Source organism: Sparus aurata, chromosome 8 (genome assembly GCF_900880675.1).
Source record: "Sparus aurata chromosome 8, fSpaAur1.1, whole genome shotgun sequence".
Lineage (NCBI taxonomy): Eukaryota > Metazoa > Chordata > Actinopteri > Spariformes > Sparidae > Sparus > Sparus aurata.
In genome coordinates, this window is record NC_044194.1 from 23,764,267 (window position 1) to 23,778,640 (window position 14,374).

The window sequence follows — 14,374 nt, forward strand, 5'->3', positions numbered from 1 at the left end:
GCTGAGGATTTCAGTCTGCTTCCCTTAACCAGTCTCGGTAGTCAGTGATTTAATGTGTGTGTGTGTGTGTGTGTGTGTGTGTGTGTGTGTGTGTGTGTGGACAGCCGGAGGAGGCGTGGCTCTACACATTTCTCACCATGTCGGAGACAGCTGATCTTTGACCTCTTAACTCGTCTCAATATGCTTTTTCACATTGAGTTGTTATTAGCAGGATTAGCGTCGTAGCTTCCAGGATGCTGCTGGGAGCTGAGGTTCATTCATCATCAGAGCGTGTTGTGTTTAAAGACAGACCGTAGAAATAAAGCAGGACGATCACAATTAGGCACAGCACATTTATCTCTGTTATCGTGCAGCGTTTGGTCAGAGGGAATGAAGACTAATAACAGAGTTTGAGTTTCATCTTTCTCTCAGCTGTTTGTGGTGTGTATCTTTCATAGCAGTAAATTCTCCAGTTGCCGAGCTGCTGATTTACGCAGGAATTGTTGTTGCAGGGCTGGGAGCTGGAAACTGAAATGTTGTACTGCTGTCTTCCAGGCTGCAAGTCCTATAAATGTAGAGAATTTTGACAAATTGTTTTCATTTCAGCGCTTTCTGGACAAGGGATAGTGAAAATTTGCCATCAATTGAAACTTGATTGAAACCTGATTTAAAACATGCAGCAATTTTGGACGGAAAAATGGACTTGCTTGATGTTGTCGGCAAAGAAACAGAATAGAGTGGTGTAATGATGATGTATTTTTAGCCCTGACGTAAGCATCTCTCTACTTCCCTTCGACAGAAACACATTGGGATTTTTAAATTAGATTTAGGAATATTACCAAAAATAATCTCTGTTACAAACACAAGTTTATAATACTTATATGTTTTGTTTAGCAAGATAATTTCCCCAGATGATTGGTGATTTTTGACGCATGTATTAAATCTCTAGTATTAAAAAGCTTATGTTGGACTTTAAACAGACGACGTCACGGTTGCATGACTTAAACGTCACCACCACTAAGCGTTTTAGGACTACAGGCTACACCACTCTATTGAGCCGAACTTAATGATAAAGAAAAAAGAAAAAAACATAACAATTGACAACCTGGATCTTCATCATCATTAGATTGTGTAAAAATTAACTTAATTTAAAAGGTGCATACAACACAAGAATTTGCGTCTGTCTTAATAACTGTCCAACTACATGTCATCCCTTGTCTGATGCTTTCACACCACAAAGCTTGTTTATGGTGTCAATAATGATGTCTGGCATTGCAGTCTGGAAGTGTGGGATATATATTCTTGGAACCAGATATCTACATGATTTGTCTTTTTAGAAGAGCGAATATTATCAAGTGTTTCTGTTAAGAAACTGAGATGCTGAGGTGCCACAGGACTGAAGAACCAGAGGAACCTGAAAGCACGTAATGTGCATATGTTGTGGCCTTAAGTTAGAGGGCACCCAGGGGACAGATGGATGTTTTGGTGCTGATTGACAACCAGACGACGACACTTTGTTGTTGTGTGCTCATTTGGGCAAAAACCACCCCTCCCCAACGCCACCATTCTATTTAGAGGTCAAAGGTCAGAGGGTGTGTGGGGTCATCTGGAGACATGACACTCACCTTGCTTTGACTAAAACAATTCAGAATCCCATAATCTGTACAGATTTATGATTCCATTCATTTATTTCCTGTTGACTTGTTTTAATATTATTTTAATATTAAGCTCTTTGGAATGCCATATATAATATTCAGTTTCCCAGCTGCTCAGGGACAAACAGCAGCGTCTAACAATTAAACACACTACAAGGTTATGAAACAGGCTCAGTTAAAACAGATGCCTCTGTATGACCTGCAAAAAGAAGATCTGCTATTCTCAAAGTAAGATGGGTCCTAATAGGGTTTGTGTTTTTTTTTTCAGAGTGAAAAGTACAGTCTTTGTACAGTATTAGTCAGGCTTATCTACTCCATAACTGTCCAGATGCACTCAGAACATTTTTGCCATCTACACCACTCTCTGTTGTTATTAGTATTTAAATCATTACTGAATTATATAGTTAAACCTTGTTACTAATTAATGTCAGTCCTGGTCACATTAAATAAAGCTTATGTTGTACAATGCCCACTTAAATGAAGTAGACTGACACAACAGACTAAATGCAGTGGTGTAACAGTATGGATGCACTGTATGTTTGAAAACAGCTGCAGGTCAGGCAAAAAGCAGAAGCAGCATCATCACATCCAGCACACCACCTACCTCCTGCAAAATGCAGACTGAAGCAGGTGAGTTCTGCAAGACTATCACTGACTGTAACTGCTTTACAACCTATGTTATTCAAGCAAAAAAATAAATGGTGTCACTAAAACAGAAATCTGAGCTGAAATAGTTGAGTGAAAGCTACACTGAAACTTGTATATTCTATTTTTTTTCTTTTTGTATTTTTTGCACTGTTTTGTATTGATGAACATAGCACATTTTAATGCAACATGCATGTGAAATGTAAGAGTCTCGTGCAGTATTACTGGAGATATTCTATATTTTTATTTCATGTCTTCTTCTTCTTCTTCTCTTAAACCTTATGCCTACATTACCCATGATGCCACTCGACGGATGATGGGCGGGTAATGCAGTGTCGCCATCAGGAGACAACAGACGAAACAATTGCGTGTTTCTTTCTTACTACACACACACACACACACAAACACACACATTTTATTTGAAAACGTCTAGCCTGCATTCACGTCAGAGCAGCTTAGCGTGGAGACTCAAATGTAAATGCAAAAATAAAGAAACGTCCAAAGTAGTTTTTAGTGCAGTTGGAGCGACAGGCACAGTTTGGAGTATCTGTGACTCTGCGGCGCCATCTTGTGTCCAGTCCCGTTGATGTTGCAGTGGGAGGAGACTGACGCTCTCTCCGGAGAGGCTGAACTTGAGTTACGGTGGAGCAAAGATCAGCTGTCGGTCAGTGTTCCCTGTCACAGTTTGATTCACTCAGGTCGATTCACACCTTTCGAACTCTGGGCGGACTACAAACCTGATGACAACTCTTCTGAGGTCTGTTCTCACGGGTGCATACAGTAAGTACAGTTGGGAAATGGCGTCAGCTAGATAGTTCTAACAATTGTTGTGCAACTTGATGTGAATGGATGAAACGTTTTTGTGCACAGGTGAGTGGTACGTAACTACGTACAGTTGAAGTGTAAGCTATGTTTTGAACATGTTTAAGGGTTAACATTGCCTTTTCCTCGGGAAATACTTGCAAAAGTATTCACCCTGAACTTTTACACATTTTGTCACGTTTTAACCACAAGTGTAAATGTATTTTATTGGGATTTTATGCGATAGAACAACACAAAGTGGTGCATAATTTGAAAGTGGAAGGAAAATGATACATGGTTTAAAAAAATTTTTTCACAAACAAAATACAGAAAAGTGTGGTGTGCAAAAGTATTCACCCCCCTTCACTCTGATACCCTTAAATAAAATCCAGTGCAACCAGTTGCCTTCAGAAGTCACCTAATTAGTAAATGGAGTCCACCTGTGTGTAATCTAATCTCAGTATAAATACAGCTGTTCTGTGAAAGCCTCAGAGGTTTGCTAGAGAACATTAGTGAACAAACAGCATCATGAAGACCAAGGAACACAGTAGACAGGTCAGGGATAAAGTTGTGGAGAAGTTTAAAGCATGGTTAGGATATATGGGGGGGGGGTTATTTGTAAAAAAATAAAATAAAACCATGTATCAATTTCCTTCCACTTCACAATTATGCACCACTTTGTGTTGGTCTATCACATAAAATCCCGATAAAATACATTTACACTTGTGGTTAAAATGTGACAAAATGTGGAAAAGTTCAAGGGGGGTGAATACTTTTGCAAGGCACTGTAGATCAAGGTGGTGTTCACACACAGATAATAGAATAAATATTGTATCTGTCTGCTCAGTTCACGATGGACAGGAAGCGGTGTACTTTGAAGCTGTTAGTCCAGCCGTCCAGAGGGCTTGTGGATGAGATGTTTATCATCCTGGTCCAGAAGGCCCCGTCCGGTTTCCAGCTGACTGTCCACGCCCTCCACAAGTGTGAAGATGGACACAGCTGGGAGGCTTTTGGTCACTACACTGCCGACACCATAGGGACTGTGAATGGTACATGTTGAAAGCCCGCTTCTTGAAAATACAGTAATATTAATGTAGAAGTTTTGCAGGTATTGAAACATTGAGGAACAATGAACATCAAATAAGGAATAATTACATGCCTTTTAACTTTCCAGTTTCAGAGGATCCCAGTCTGGGTGGGACATATTCTGGGGTTGAACAGATGGGTCTACTGTGGAGCCTCAGACCAGTTCCAGGCAGCAAACCTGGACTCAGGTAGGCCAACATGGATGGGGCAATTCAGACAATGACAATCAATACAGAATCAGTTATTGGTATCAGAGCTGACTCTTTCCCATTATCCCTAAGGTTAAGGAAGATGAATGTCCAGATTCCCATGGAGGTCACAATCTCAGTGTACCAGGGTCACCAGACTGAGGGCTTCATGGATCAGGTGCCGCTGGCCAGTGTGGTGGTGGAGCGCTGGTACATGGCGCCCGGCGTCAGCAGGATCCCGATCACAGAGGACGGACTCACTGCGACCCTCTTCCTGCCCCCAGGTAGAACCACAGGAGAGTCTTGAGAATATCTGGGCAATATATCAATATTATCTCAGTATCTTTAAAGATGTTATTTATTTGTTATAGTCTGGATACCCTGATTTATAAGTTGTGTAAACTGTGTTTGTTGTCTGAAGGACCGGGACCTTTCCCCGGCCTCTTAGATCTGTGGGGTGGTGGAGGGCAGTTGGTGGAGTATCGTGCGTCTCTTCTGGCCTCTCACGGCATCGCCACCTTGGCCCTCGACTACCTGACACCTAAAATCACCAAGCAGACTGGGAAGATGGTGGACCTCCAGTACTTTGAGGTAAACAAAAAAAATGTAATTTTGATTTTGAATGCCCCTCTATACCTAAAGGATTTTGTAAAAAACCTTTATATCATGGCCACAAGGAACAACAGAACTCCACAACAAACTGACATATTATCACCTAACTAAGTAATTGAGCTGCAACTGTTAGAAAAGAGCTCTACGAATAGTATAGAGCTCAACAGTGAGGTTCCGGAAGTGAAAATGCCATTCATATTCTGCATATAGATTTTGATTATTGGCCATAATTTCGTAACCATCCAAAGTAGACTCACCACGAGCTATCAGATTGTCAAACGATGATATATGATCCTTTAGAAGCCACAAGTCCGTATGATATCAATCTTGTTTTCAGAAAAACATGTTTTATTCGCGATGTCATGGATAAGTACTACACTACCCACAATCCACAATATAGTGCAACAGCGACTTCTCTGATTGGTGGAGCTCGCTGTTACCATGGAAATGTTTACCAAACCCGCGAATTTCATGTTAGCTAGTTACTGCTAACACTGAACGATCGTTTACCAGAGAGCGACCATGATTTCACTTTCTGACCTACTGCGTTCATTTAGTGATGAGGAGAAGAGTTTTATTAAGGGTTCAGCCGAACATGAAATTTGCGGGTTCAGTAAACATTTACATGGTAACAGCGAGCTCCACCAATCAGAGACGTCGCTGTTACATTCGCAATGGTTTATGGGATGAGTAGTTGCTTTACTCTTCAGATAATTATGTACACAGTCTTGTACCTTTGCTTTTTTCTCCGTTTTCCAATATTTTTTTTGCGCCAAATTAAATGTTTTATATTCATGATTCATCTGCTAGCTGATTGGCTTGGTTCTAGGCCTAAAACTCTTTATATAAGGATTTTATGAAACGTCAATGGAGTAAATGAATGGCAAATTCACTTCTGGAACCGGAGCCGTTAAAAAAGTGGACGGTCACTGTTGAGCTCTATTGTATGTGATCAAACCATATCCTGGTGGGCATGTTAGTCTCTGTTCCTCATTTTCTCTTAATGTGGTGTTTGTGTTTTTCTCTGCTCACTTGGAAGGTAAGTTGCACAGAGGTCACACGCTCAGGGTCACAGCCCTCTCCATGAGAGGTGATACCTCGCCCCTATCCAGCTGTAACTCTTGCATAGCGTGAATAAGGAACAGTTGTTGAGGCAGGTGGGGTGATAAGGTAACCAGAGTTACATTCCTGTTCCTCTGGGCTTTAGCCTTTTGTCTCTTCTTTAGACTAAACTCCATATGCTCCATCAATTTCAACGTGACTCATGGCTCCATCAGGAGTTTTGATGGATAGCCTTATATTGTTATTCTTCATTTGGGTTATATACTTTGGCATGGCATCACAACTGTATACACTGGTATTGTTGAGTCACTTCTGATTCTGATTCAGATTTCAGATTTTCACTAAGCTCAGAGAAAATGTACACTTCAGCATGATACCATGTCACCATGTTACAGCTGTTTGTTGTCCAACATATTTTTCTGATGCAGAAGGCCTATAAAGTCCTGGAGCAGCATCCTCAGGTCCATGGCAGCAGGATCGGCATGTTGGGTCTGTCCTTGGGTACCAGTATAACCTTCAACATGGCTGTATACTCCAAAGTTATGAAAGTAAGACAAATATTGCTTAAAGTTACTATCATCAATCAATGTCTTATCTGCTTCTCTAGGTCTGTTTGATTGCTAGTCTTTATGTCTATTTTTCAGGTATTGTTTCAAGTGTGTCTTTCCCCAAAAGCCCAACCAGGGAGAAGGACTACAAATTAGCCATGGCTAGAAGTCCTACACACATTACACTTCAATTAGATGTAACAATGCCAACGTGTGTTGTTCGTGTCAAATGAATTAATACAATAATAGAATAAATAAATAAATCATCTTGATGCTGCTTAACAAATCTCCACTTCTTCAATGAAGGTTAGTGGAAGCTAACAGTCCCTGGTCCAACCAGGAAGTGACTCAAAAATTCACCACTGCACTCTCATTTGATAGTTGCTGCTAGAAGCTTTTTGACAGTAACCACCTGTAGGTTTGTACAGTGGCAACTACTGGGTGTAGCTGGTTTTCTACAGAGCTATTATTAGCTATTAGCAAGCTAACTGAAAATATTGTAGTTAGTGAGAAAGATTCTGCAGGTTTAGCTCAGTGAAGAAGCGTTAAAAAGGTGAGCTCTGTAACTGGTAAATAAGTGTGTGTGACGGCCTCCTGCCGGTAGTACCTGTTGGATGTTTGTGTGGTTGTCCTTTTCCCTTTGTCTCTGTGCGTCTGTCTGCAGGTCGCTGGTGGGTGGTGCTTTGTCACCTGTGTGGGCCTGGCCAGTCTACATGTGTAGGCTACAAGAGTGTGGCGGTCCTCCCTCTTTCGCCTCTCTTTTTGCTTCACTCCATTGCAGCGGGAGAGCTGGGCAAAGCTCCGTCGCAGCTCCTCGTGTTTTCTTTGTGTTCTTTGTGTTGATTATGTTTTGTTGAGATATTCTTTTGGCGAATAGATACATTAATTTCTTATTCTACCTGTACATTTCAATGTGTTTGTCCTGCCTAGAGCCGGGTCGTGACAGTGTGTTACTCACTTTTGTCCACCGGGGTTCACTGCTTGACCTACTTTCCGACACTGACTCTGTTATGATGTTTCCCTCTGACAAAGCGCAGGGTGGACACACATGGTCAGAGCAAACATCTGGTCCATTTTCTTGGTTTCTTTTTAGTGTATTATATTCTTTCTTTGTCATTTTGTTTCAATTATATGATCTTGTTTTTACAACAGTAAGAATTCTGATTAGGTTTCCGTCCCAGCTGATCCTGTGTACGACCTGTAATTTAAGTGTGTGTGGTCTCTCAGCTCAGGTGTGCGGTGTGCATTAGTGGGAGTCATGTGCAGCCAGTCAATGGATCTGTGGAGGAAATGCTGCAGAACCTACACAGGTAAGTTGACAAACCATTTGTTACTTGATACTGATTTTCCTGTTGCCCAGAGGGAAGATGGAGATTGACAAAAAATATTTTTTCCAATCAGAAACCCTGACAGAGCTTATTTCAGTGAGGAGAACGAGGTCATCAGTCGAGATATGCAGCTGCCAATCCCCACCGAACCCACACTCAAAGTGGATGTGAGTGCCATGTAGGCTCCCGGTGACAGCTTATAATACCAAACACGGCAGGGTGAAGAAAAAATGCTTCAAGAAAAAAAGAGGCAAAGAGAGCTATCTCAATAAAAGAAAGGAGTTGTGTAAATGTGGTGGACGTAGAGAGGAGGGAGGGGATTTCTAACTGCTGTGTGTGTGTGTGTGTGTGTGTGTGTGTGTGTGTGTGTGTGTGTGTGTGTGTCCATAGATAATATCTGATTCTCACTTGTGTAATTTGAAAGATGCAAAACACACTTAAGATTAAATAATTTATTACACACTTTGTAGAACAATAATAGATGTTTATGTAAAGTAACATTCTGTAACTTTTTTTTTTTTTCGGCATAGACACCTTTATTAAGCAGTAGACAGAGAGGAAATACGGGAAAGAGAGGGGGATGTGACATACAGCAAATGACCTCCGGCCGGAATCGAACCGGGGTCGGCTGCGTATATGGCATGCGCTTTAAAGGAGTCATCACCCGGAAATCGCAATTTCTCTCGTTAAATCATGCATATTGGTGTTGGACCTCTGTTGAAACTTGCCTGAAAAGCTGGAGTTTGAAAGTGGCTTATTTTTTTCGCTTTGGCTCTTTTTCCGAACAGGAATAGCGCACAAAAGTGCGCGTTCCTAAAGCACGAGATTTTGTCTCTGCTCCCGTGGTGACGTTACCACAGGAGGCTACTTGCATATGCATCGGCTCACAGCCGTCCTTTGCCAGACTTTCTGAGTGAGCACGCAGAATCTGCTTATTTCTCTGTCATTTTCACGCCATACATCATGACCGCCAGCATTAAAACTCAGGTCTTACATGTAAAACACGAGTGTGAAAAGTAAGAAGGAAAAAAAAGAATTTACCATTCAGAGACATCCTGCTGTAAACGTGTCTCTTCCATCGTCTCTGCCTCTTCACTCTCCCGTTCGGATTCAGACTCCGGCTCGTACATAAATGCCTGAATTCCGTAAGGTTCGTCATTTAGTGTGTGCGCCATGACAGGGGGCTGTTTATGTTTTGGAGTCTGTGTGTGCATGCAGGCTCACCCCCCATTCCGGCTCTGTCCTTCCTGCGACCAATCAACGTGTGCCTCATTACATATTAATACAATGCACATCCGGACCGGTCAAAACCTCGTGCATAATCTCGCGTGAGAAAGTCGCGGTATGAAAAAGTGTCAGAACAAGCTCTATGTTTGATTTAAAAAAAATTCTAATAAGTTTTAAGAATTGATCCAAAGCGATCCAAGAGGGACTGGATATGTAAAAAACCAGGTGATGACTCCTTTAACCACTCAGCCACCTGCGCGCCTCTGTAACTTTTTTATCTTAGAAAAACAACTTCAGCATCATATTTATGGTACAGTGTCTTGTAAGAGGACAAATGGAATCCCTGTCACTTCTATCTGCATTCTGTAACTTCAGTGAGAAGGTAGGATCACAGCTTTAAATGTTTAGTTCAGTTAAAAAGTTTTCAACACATAACAGTTATGAGGTAATGATTTTTGTTTGTAGCTAGCACCTACATTACATCTGTCAAACTTTTACAGACCTAGGATTTTTATTTACGACAGTGGTGTGCCAAAACACACAAAATATAAATTTCTACGTAATGATTATTTAATGTTCTTTGAATCAGAACCATTTTCTGTCAGTTGTCTTAGTTAACAGGATGCATTCTGTGGATTTATTCAATGAGAGACTAAACAGCGATGTGGATGAATTGATGTTCTCTCATTTTCTGCTATATCTACAAAGAACATTCTATTTGTTGACAGATTTTCCCCTGCAGCTATGTGAAAAATGATTCCACAAGTGATGTATTAATATTTGAATCTGCAGCTGGTGATAAAAGTTCAAATGCTTCTGCTGTTTATCTCTGAGCAGATGGGACGACTCCGGTGTCCTCTGTTGGTGGTTGTAGGTGAGGACGACCAGAGCTGGGCCGTCACTGAGTCTGCAATGGATGTGAGTTTACTGACATGACAGTTTCACAGGTGCAAAATGCAGGAATAAAGTTGAGGAGACCAAACAGATGGTAATAAAAACAAAATAATTATATGAATACAAAGATGACAATACAGTTTGTAAATGGACAAAACTTTTTTGAACTAAACCTATTTTGTTGTATACACTGTTTAGAGATCAACAGGATTGAACGTCGAAAAGTTTTAAAAATACGCGTATTGGATATCCTTTTAGAGCTTTGAATATATGCCTGGACTGATACAATTATGTTACAAGACTCAGTTTCTGACTGAGGAATGAGTGAGTAGATAATCCATTTCTCTGTCATTTCAATTAAAGGTTGACCGATATGGCTTTTTCAGGGCTGATACCGATAGAACGCATAGACTGAAAACTGATATTTGGGACCCATATTCAAATTGTGTCAAATTTTCAAACAACCAGTGATGAAATTAACCGAAAGTACAATTTACACAAGTACTGTTCTTAAGTACAATTTTCAGGTTCTATACTTGAGTATTTCCATTATCTGAAACTTTATACTTCCTCCCCACCACATCTATTTGATGCATTTTTTGATCATCAACACTTCAAGTCATGTGCACAAGATGTAATGTTTTTGTTACAAATTGAGAATAAATGTATAAAACCTGGTGCAGATAGTGGTGGAATCAGTGTTCAGATCAACACGCTGAAAATAAACAAGTAAAGGTCTGACTTTGAAACCTGTATGCAAGTAAGCCATTATCAGCAAAATGTACTTTAAGTAACAAGTAAAAGTACTCCTTGAAAAGAAGGTTGAAGGGGAAGAATATTCCCTGTCAGTGTTTTACTAATATATCTGATGTTTTAAGATAAATATGACTGCTGCATTAATTTGTGTGTTGCATTTTACTGGTGTAGATGTTTAAGCTTGAGCTCATTTTAACTACTTTATTCACTGTTGGGTTGTTCAATGTCCATGCTTCAAAAAGTATACTCATGAAGTGTAAATAGATTTTCTCAAGATCTGATATATTTAATTGGTGGCCTACATTTTCAATCCATAGCATTTTTTTTTTTTAATTTGTTAGCTCAGTAGCTTCTAGAGTTTCAAGAGGTTAAGAGTCATGTATTTTTCTCAGACTCAATCAATTATCAGAGGATGCTCTTCAGATTAAGGACAGGTTTGAAAGATATCTTTGAATATCTCAGAGTAATTTATGTCTTGGGTCTTACTGGTCATATCCAGTGGAAATGAAAAAACTGAAACCTTTTTACAAATATAAGATTTTTTAGCTTTTCTAACTTATTTTTTTCTAGATTAAGGAAATGATGGAGCAGGCGGGGAATAGCCACCTGCTGACTGTCCTGTCATATCCAAACACCGGTCACCTGATTGAACCTCCGTACACGCCGCTCGCCAGAGCCAGTTTCTTCAGAAGTTTGGCAACACAAGAGAAGCGTAGGTTCAACTAGCGACTAGAAATTAAAATCAGGATTTCAGATTTGGGTTCTGACTGCTGTTTCTGTTCCCTGTTTTTCTTTGCAGTGATGGTTCTGTGGGGCGGAGAGACAGCGGCACATTCTCGCGCTCAGGAAGACGCCTGGAGGAAACTGCTGGTCTTTCTGAAGGAGAATCTGTACAGTGGCTCAAACCCTGGTACAACTTTATTGTCCAACCTATAACCAAGGCGACAGCTAATGGAGATAGTATCAGAGGTTCAGGAAGTAAAAGCCAATGAGAAAAAATCAATCTGCATCAGTTGAAGGGCTTCTAGTTTCAAATCACAACAAGTGTGACATGACATGAATGCCTCCTCTTCAGTTTTTGATAATTGTATGTTTATCTTTAATACAGATGCTTTCTGTTTATATTTCATCTTTTAACTCTGAACTCACATAATCACGTTACTCACTCACTCAGTAGGCTGTTGTATCACATTCCATTCAAAACTGAATTAGGCAGAGTGTCATAAACCTAGGCTCTCTGTCCCCACTTCCCCCTTATTTCAGGTCTTGTTTTAATTGATTGTTTGTTTTTAACCATGCTGTAAATTCAGTTTGTTACTCTGATGCTCCGCACTAATAGAAGAAATAAATGTTTATTATCCTGCATTTTAACTTTTAACTATCATACATAGTTTTTACTGTTATTAGCTGTTTTGTTTGCAGGAATTGTGCAACATCTTGACACCGCTGTAAATTATGTTTCCCCCTCAATGGTCTCTCGAGGCAAAGTAAAGGTTTTGTTAATACGCCATTCAAGTTGTGTGGCAATGCATAGTAACTTGTCCCACCCGACCACATCTCAGGTCATTCTGTGTCATTATGTTTTTGCTGCTTTTGCCTACACTGTTTACAACACTCACAGCATGTCTGTTGTCCTGGAAGAGAGATCCCTCCCCTGTTCCCTCTGAGCTTTCTTTCTTCTTTCCTGTTAAGTGGTTGTGTTTGTGGAATTTGTTATTCTAAACACACTGTAAATCCCTCTGTGGAAAATCTGTGAAAATGAACAAAAAGGAACTTGACTTGACAGACGTGTGATTAACGGTCAAACCAAAATGCAATAAAATGCAAAATGCAATGCATTATCTTTTTTATCTTTAATACAAAGATAATATATAGTAGATATTATGGTAATGCAGTCCAAGAGCAGAATTCAAAATAAAAGCACCGACCTATGAACACAACTTGCAAGTTCACATGAATTCATTTATTTAGTCGATTAATTAATTGAGCATTTAATTAATTGATTATTCACATAATTCGTTTTACCATCCTAATCCTGATCACATTAAAGCCTTAGAAGATGGAGGTCATGGCATTTTAATTATGTGAATCATTAGTCCAATATAAAAATAAGAACTATAACTTGAGTATCTGATGAGGAATTTCAAAATAAAAGCTCACTTAATAGTCAAATATTTTCAATATTTCCCTCATGTTCAGATTTGTTAAAAGGAAACTCCCTGTTTCCACAGACTAACTTCAGTTCAGACTGATAGTATACCACCTCAGAGAGTCACTCCTGTGATAACAGGAAGTTCTGATTTGGAATTCCAAAATTTAAACCCTCTGAAATGCAAAATATTTTCAATATTTCCCTCAAGTTCAGATTGATATTGGAGGGAAACTGCCTGTTTCCACAGACTAATTTCACTTCGCACTGATAGTACTCCACGTCAGAGAGTAACTTATATGACGTCAGGAAGTTCTGGTGTGGAATTTCAAAATAAAAGACATGTAAAATGTCAAATATTTCTAATATTTCTTTTTAGATTCAGATTGATATGAGGTAACTACCGGTTCCCACAGACTAATTCCAAATCAGACCTTCCTGATATTATATGTGTGACTCTCTGGTATGGAGCACTATCAGTCTGAACTGAAATATATCTCTGGAAACAGGTTGTTTCTTTTTAATGTAAATCTGAATTCATCTTGAAATACTGAAAATATTTGACATTTCAGTGGGTTTTAATTTTCAAAGTCCACATCAGAACTTCCTGGTTTTACATGAGTGAAACTGTCAGGTGGAGTACTATAACTCTGAACTGAAATTAGTCTAGGGAAACAGGTAGTTTCCTTTCAAAAATATCAATCTGAATTTGAAGGGAAATATTGAAAATATTTCAATTTTTAGAGGGCTTTGAATTAGAAATTCCACCTCAGATCCATCTGGTATTATATGAGTGAGGGGGAGTACTATTAGTCTGAAGCAGGGACGTGCACATGATTATAGAGGGGCAGGGGCTCAAAGTCAGGAAAGGGCAGTACGTGCGTGCGCACAGTGTGCGCCAAATTTTTTTTCAGGCCTTGATAACACAATATGTAGATTAATTAATGTAAAATTAATAAACAAAGTACTTTTATAAAGCTAACTACTTAGCTGTGTATCCTGTGTAGCTGTGAGTGATATGCAACTGCCATTTCTTTTGTGTCAACAAATTATTGTCAACATAAGTTTATTCACATTATCATAATACTGAGGTTTGGAAGACATGCAATTCAGCTGCAATTCTTAAAAAGCAATAAAACACTGGTTTATTATTAGGCTATTTATTGGAGGGCAAGTGCAAACTAGAAATACAGGCTACACATATAAAGATGTGACAAAACCAAGAAATGACTACTGTGACTGTTAGTAGGAACAGCAATGTTTACAACAGCAAAGTCACAATAAACTCAATATCTGAAAGAAGTTTAGGATTTGTGGCAAGATAAACAGCCGACACAGACAGCTGTCAGATTATTCTTAACTCTAATTAACAAGCAGTTAGTTTAACGAGCACAAATGGACACTCTTCTGAAATATGACTCATATTTAAGCACGGAGAATAAGT

General features: G+C 39.6%; 1 protein-coding gene across 3 annotated transcripts; it reads left to right on the top strand.

Annotated features, from left to right (window-relative positions):
• The first annotated feature begins 2,607 nt into the window (after window positions 1–2,607).
• On the top strand, window positions 2,608–12,619 carry LOC115586655 (peroxisomal succinyl-coenzyme A thioesterase-like). Of its 3 annotated transcripts, none has more exons than XM_030425856.1 (11): window positions 2,609–3,036; window positions 3,928–4,129; window positions 4,255–4,354; window positions 4,448–4,638; window positions 4,776–4,945; window positions 6,457–6,576; window positions 7,804–7,886; window positions 7,978–8,071; window positions 9,969–10,049; window positions 11,352–11,493; window positions 11,581–12,619. In XM_030425856.1, the coding sequence occupies exons 1-11, from the start codon at window positions 2,866–2,868 to the stop codon at window positions 11,715–11,717; spliced, it is 1,491 nt and encodes a 496-aa protein (XP_030281716.1). In that variant the 5' UTR covers window positions 2,609–2,865; the 3' UTR covers window positions 11,718–12,619. The 3 variants fall into 3 exon arrangements, with proteins under 3 accessions (XP_030281718.1, XP_030281716.1, XP_030281717.1); XM_030425857.1 differs by having other exon boundaries at window positions 2,904–3,059; window positions 11,581–11,717; XM_030425858.1 differs by lacking the exon at window positions 11,352–11,493 and having other exon boundaries at window positions 2,608–3,036; window positions 11,581–11,719.
• The last annotated feature ends 1,755 nt before the right edge of the window (window positions 12,620–14,374 follow it).

What these genes read in the sequence shown, in the direction of transcription:
- LOC115586655 (XM_030425856.1), top strand. Translation starts at nt 2,866, where the DNA reads ATGTTGCAGTGGGAGGAGACTGACGCTCTCTCCGGAGAGGCTGAACTT. An exon ending in CACCATAGGGACTGTGAATG is followed by an intron (nt 4,130 to 4,254) that starts GTACATGTTGAA and finishes TTAACTTTCCAG; the next exon opens with TTTCAGAGGATCCCAGTCTG. An exon ending in TCACTGAGTCTGCAATGGAT is followed by an intron (nt 10,050 to 11,351) that starts GTGAGTTTACTG and finishes ATTTTTTTCTAG; the next exon opens with ATTAAGGAAATGATGGAGCA.